Raw genomic sequence first — 5,390 nt, 5'->3', positions numbered from 1 at the left:
AAGCAATAAGTTCACGAAGAGGAAGAGAGAAAAGAGAGGAAGAGGAGACGAGATAACAGAGAGTTATTTTGTACTTCAATTATTCTAAATTATAATGAAAGCACCACTGCTGCTCTGTAGACGTATTTCAGTCACACTAACTGTAGAAGAACCTTGTAAATTTTATATCTTATTTTATTTATTCCACTGTACACACCGTTGATTTTACAACAATTGACTAATTCTTTTTCCAACTCTTAGACGGAACTCAAAGCTGAAACTGATAAAAAATATAAATTAATATAAATTAAAAAAAAAAAAGAGAAAAAAGTTGACTTCATAGCTTTTCTTTTTCCTTACTTCTACCTTCCGTGGAGATAAGAACAAGATAAGTGCAGATTTGCAATTGCATCATCCAGCAATCAAAAAATTTGCCAATCTAGGCCAAGCTGTCAACAGAAACTTTGCCTCTGACAATCTTGTCCTTCATCATTGTCCAATAAAATACCACTGCCAATGCACACGTGGTACCACCCTCTCACATTATCAGATCACAGATCAATTGCCCTTCAAGTTGTAGATTTTGGCTGCCTTAAAATAACCAATCCCAGTCTTCCATTTTCCACACCATCCTGCATTGTACAAGCAACTGACCTAGCCACAAGTTTTCAGCATAGCACAAGTGGGTAACTGCCACGTGGCGTGATGGTATGGGTTTCTGTAGAAATATGTAGCTCTGTGTCACTAGCCAATCCTTGCTCTCACTGACAACAAGCCATGTCTTAACTCTAACTGCTGTAAAAATCTCATTAATTTGGTCGGATTCCCAGTTTCTTGTCGCCCTCCAAGCTCACCTCACAACCACAAAGAGAGGGGGAGAGAGAAAAAGAAGTGCTTTTAACAACAGCAGTTTAGAGCTTACTGTAAGCCTTCAGTTTCCAGTTCAGGAGGCGTGCTTTTGATCAGGGGTGCTTTTCTATTCAGTTTTCTGCTTTGGGTTTTCTTTTATTTCTCATTTCCCTTCTGGGTTTCTATTGCTCTATGCAATAAAAGAATTCCTTTTTGCTTTTTGGGTTTCTACTTTTGTGGAAAAGCAGAAAAATTTTCATGTCATAATCTTCTTTATTCTTTCTTATCTTATTTTTCTTAATAATATTTTCCTTTAAGTGGTGAACGATGTCTCTATTTCCAACTGCAACTTTCCTGTTGAAATTTCTCCATCTTTTGCGTGTTTTTATGGTAGGGATTATTATATTCTAAATTTTTAATGATTTTTTATGTTAATCAATACTTTAATGATGAAGAGTTCTGAATTTTTTAATCCACAAACTTTATGTGGTCTGGTAAACAGGATATTAAATTTTGTAGTTATATATTTGGGGTTCTTAGGATTGGTTCCATTTTTAGCATGCAGCATTTTTTAAAGTTTTTGAGATATCACAACTTCGAATTATAGTAGTATTAATCATTTGCAATCATCTCTAAATCTGTCTTCTTTCTTTGTTTTGCAGCAATTTCTGTCTGCTCAGAGACATGAATTCTTGCATTCCCGAGTGGAACTTTGAGTCTGATCTCCCCTTGACCAACCAGAAGAAATCAATAGGGTCTGTATTCTCTTTACTTATTCTCAAAGTTTTCGCCTTCCATGTTGAGCTATCTTGATAGGGGGGAAATATTTTACAGGCCAGACCATGAACTTGTAGAGCTCTTGTGGAGAAATGGGCAAGTAGTTTTGAACAGCCAAACGCATCGAAAACCAAGTTTTAATCCGAATGATCAATCGAGACAAGTTCAGAAACATGATCAGCAATCAATAAGGTCTGAGGGGTTGTATGGGAATTCAAGTAATCCGATTCAAGATGACGACACCGTTTCACTTATCCACTATCCGCTTGAGGATTCTTTCGACAAAGAGTTTTGTTCCCATTTTTTCTCTGAATTCCCTTCCTGTGATCCAATTGAGCTTGACAAACCAATCAAACAGTTTGAGGGAGAGAAGGTTGTGAAGTTTGATGCTTCTGACACAGCGCGTCTTGTTTCCAACTCACCGCGGCCTAACGGCAATTCCTCTGCTGGTGTGGAATACGCTGCAAATCCAATGCCTCCTCCAAGATATCAATACATTAATTCAACTGATCAGCAGAACCAAAATCAAGGAGGCGTGGGGAAAATAGTTAATTTTTCACAATTTGCAACCCCGGGAAGGGTTTCAGCGGGATCTTCTAGAGGACAGTTAGGAGGGAAAGAGTCCGGAAATTTAGCTCAAGCGGAGGTTAGGGAGTGTTCTGTGATGACAGTTGGTTCGAGTTACGTTGGTAGCAACCAAGTTCTAAATGACCTTGATGTGAGCAGGGCTTCAAGCAATTGTGATGGAACTACTGGTTTATCGGCTGGACATTTCTACGACAACGTTCATAAGATAATGCCTCAGAGCGAGACAGGGAAAACGGATACACTTGATCCAACGCTTACTTCGTCTTCTGGCGGTTCTGGTAGTAGTTTTGGCAGAGGAGGAAACCAGTCTAATGTTGTCAATAGCAACAAGAGAAAGGGTAGAGAGGCAGCGGACTCGGAGTGCCAAAGTGAGGTAAAAATTTAATTGAAACCCTCTTTCCAACACATGACTTGTAATAATGATTTTCGCCGCGATTAATAGGATTTTACTTATGTTTTAGGCTGCTGAACTTGAATCAGCTTCAGCTGCGAGAAGTAAGTCAGCGCATCGATCAGGATCGACCAGGAGGAGTCGTGCTGCTGAAGTCCATAACCTCTCAGAAAGGGTAGAATTTTTTAAGTTTCCTAGCATTACAAAGTTTCGGAATTTGTCACTTTTTGTTTCTTTCTAATAACTTGTCCATTTGTGCAGAAACGGAGAGATCGGATTAACGAGAAAATGAAAGCATTGCAAGAGCTTATACCTCATTCTAACAAGGTGAATTTACTTTCTTACAACCCCTTTAATTGTTTCTTAATTATTATCTAATTATAAATATCTCTTACTGATTTGATCCTTAATTTTTCAGACAGATAAAGCATCAATGTTAGATGAGGCAATTGAGTACTTGAAGTCACTTCAGATGCAACTGCAGGTACAACATCCCTTCATAAAACCGAAATTGGTCCTATATTGTTTGTACGTAGCTCAAGCTACTAATAACTTTTCTGGTTGATTCAGGTAATGTGGATGGGAAGCGGGATGGCACCAATGATGTTTCCGGGCGTGCAGCACTATATTTCCCGAATGGGAATGGGAATGGGAATGGGAATGGGACCGCCGGCCTTGCCTTCTATGCAAAATCCGATGCATTTACCTAGGCACCCGCTCGTTGATCAGTGCATGAATGTGGCTCCAGCAGCAAACCAGACTGTAATGTGCCAACCACCGGTCTTGAATCCCATTGATTACCACAACCAGATGCAAAATCCCTCTTTTCAGGAACAATACGCGCGTCTCATGAACTTCCATCACATGCAGACTATGTCTCAGGTTTGTTTTCTTAGTCTTGGAGTAAATTATTAGTCATCGGTGTCTTGTTAGACACAAAAATTTATTATCGTTAATTATCTAACTCAAACGATTTTCATTTCTATCATATCGAAATTTTTGGGTAGCCAATGAATATGTTCAGATTTGGCTCCCAACCTCTACAGCAGAATAAGATGATGGCACCAAATGGTTTCAGCAGTGGACCTTTCGGTGGAGGAGCTGCAACTAATGACCCTTTAAGTGGAAAAATGAGTAAGTCACTTGAAAGCACTTAACGTATAATCACTTTTTATACAAGAAGCATGCATAACTTTTTTTCAAACTTAAGGGAATAATTTGTTTAAGTAAGTTCTGTGAACCCTAGCAAGTGGCTGTCAAAATCAGGGGCTATGTGGTGAATTCGGTTGAATTTTTTGTGTTCATTTACCACCTTATCTTCATTGCCATCTCTCAAGAGAGTGAATGGTCACAAACTTTTTACTACTCTCTAAAGGGGTTGGCCGCATATATTCTTGTTGCGCAGTATAGCAGCTCATATCTGTTGAAGAATGTAAGAATCTCATGTCGGAGACTTGATAAAATAAATTTCAATATATAATTAATGGTTTCACACTAACTGTACTGAGACTTTAAAAAAAAAAAAAAAAAACTTTACACACCCAGGCGATGTTTTCTATTTGCATTCCCGTCAGCTAAACAATCGGACCAGACAGATGCAGGCCGCTTGACGGCCTTACCCGTCATTGAAACACAAGTTGGAGATGTATCGGCCTATATTCCAACCAATGTGATCTCCATTACCGATGGACAAATCTGTTCAGAAGCACATGGGCGCGTCTCACTGAATTGAATTCTTCTTCTAGCTCTTCTGTTTTACTGATAATATGTTCAAAGTAGTTTGGTTGGTTGAATCATTGATGCCATAAGTGTCACTGTCATACTAATTTCAGTGGACACACTGCTCTTTTCTGATGTTAACAGGTTAATGAGAGAGGATGCATACTTATCTCATCTCTATATATGGTCCCCCGGCCCTAGCTGGCTTATAAAACAAGATCATATAATTGGTGGCAGAAGTTGTTGAATTATATTGGAACATTTTTTGCTCACGCGGATCGCATGATCTTACCATTTAGATAATTCGAAGAGTCACTTCTCGTATGCGTATGCCAATGAACAACTACTGCAAGAGTTCAAACATCTCAATCCGGCATTGAACTGGTTCCGAAACCTTACAAGCGGACACAAGACTAGTTGTGTAGCTTTCTGAGTTGAGTTTTTTACTCTGGGAAGAAAGGAAGATGGTAGTTCATGCCCCATAAAAATGTATAAACACGGGCATATTATTGCTGCTCATTGATGTTCCTCTTGTAAAAGGATGCCTGAAATTTTAATGGAAACTGATATATGTTTCTTCAAGTGTTTTCTTTGTTTGCGCCGTTATGCTTATGCTTTGCCTGTGAGGAGCTTGTCTGTCACTGCAGATATATGGAGAAACTGGAAAACTCAAATGAATAAACAAATAAAGTTGAACGATCACATAAGCTTTTCTTTTTTCTTACCTTTAAATTTTGTTTTTTGGTAAATTCAATGTTGTACTTACAGTTCGAACACATGATAATAATGGTATGTTTCAAGAGACTTGTTGCTCAATTCATAAAGAGCATTCAACATTTGCACTGCGAAATCCTGAGTTCGATTCTCTCTTGTGAAATTATTGTATGTCGTTTTCAAAGTTGAGCATCAATAACCTATCTCAAGCTTTATATATCTTGGTCTCTTAGTCAATTACAGCGGTCTTGGAATCAAAATACAACCAAAGCCAACTTGTGATACCCTTTAATTATTTGACTCAACTATGACACAATTAACGTTTAGACTTTGTAATTCAATTTATGATCAAAGTGATTATTTTAACCTTCAT

General features: G+C 38.3%; 1 protein-coding gene across 5 annotated transcripts; it reads left to right on the top strand.

Moving 5' to 3' along the window:
- Positions 1–417: 417 nt before the first annotated feature.
- LOC103947396 (transcription factor PIF4) lies at positions 418–4,885 on the top strand. Of its 5 annotated transcripts, XM_009358301.3 has the most exons (9): positions 736–947; positions 1,491–1,583; positions 1,663–2,566; positions 2,655–2,759; positions 2,846–2,911; positions 3,003–3,068; positions 3,155–3,466; positions 3,592–3,718; positions 4,448–4,885. In XM_009358301.3, the coding sequence occupies exons 2-9, from the start codon at positions 1,513–1,515 to the stop codon at positions 4,450–4,452; spliced, it is 1,656 nt and encodes a 551-aa protein (XP_009356576.2). In that variant the 5' UTR covers positions 736–947; positions 1,491–1,512; the 3' UTR covers positions 4,453–4,885. The 5 variants fall into 5 exon arrangements, with proteins under 5 accessions (XP_048434342.1, XP_048434339.1, XP_048434340.1 ...); XM_048578385.1 differs by lacking the exon at positions 736–947 and adding an exon at positions 418–687 and having other exon boundaries at positions 3,592–4,885; XM_048578382.1 differs by having other exon boundaries at positions 707–947; positions 3,592–4,885.
- Positions 4,886–5,390: the final 505 nt, after the last annotated feature.

This window comes from the organism of the source record quoted next, unplaced genomic scaffold (genome assembly GCF_019419815.1).
Source record: "Pyrus x bretschneideri cultivar Hongxiangsu unplaced genomic scaffold, Pyrus_bretschneideri_v1 Contig12, whole genome shotgun sequence".
In the NCBI taxonomy this organism is placed as follows: Eukaryota; Viridiplantae; Streptophyta; class Magnoliopsida; order Rosales; family Rosaceae; genus Pyrus; species Pyrus x bretschneideri.
Note: the sequence above shows the minus strand (reverse complement) of the source record. Positions and strands in the feature narration are given on the sequence as shown.

Excerpts from the sequence above, each read along its gene's own strand:
- LOC103947396 (XM_048578385.1), top strand. The coding sequence starts at position 1,513 with ATGAATTCTTGCATTCCCGAGTGGAACTTTGAGTCTGATCTCCCCTTG. Across the intron at positions 1,584-1,662 it reads AACCAGAAGAAATCAATAGG|GCCAGACCATGAACTTGTAG; the intron begins GTCTGTATTCTC and ends AATATTTTACAG. Across the intron at positions 3,069-3,154 it reads CACTTCAGATGCAACTGCAG|GTAATGTGGATGGGAAGCGG; the intron begins GTACAACATCCC and ends TGGTTGATTCAG.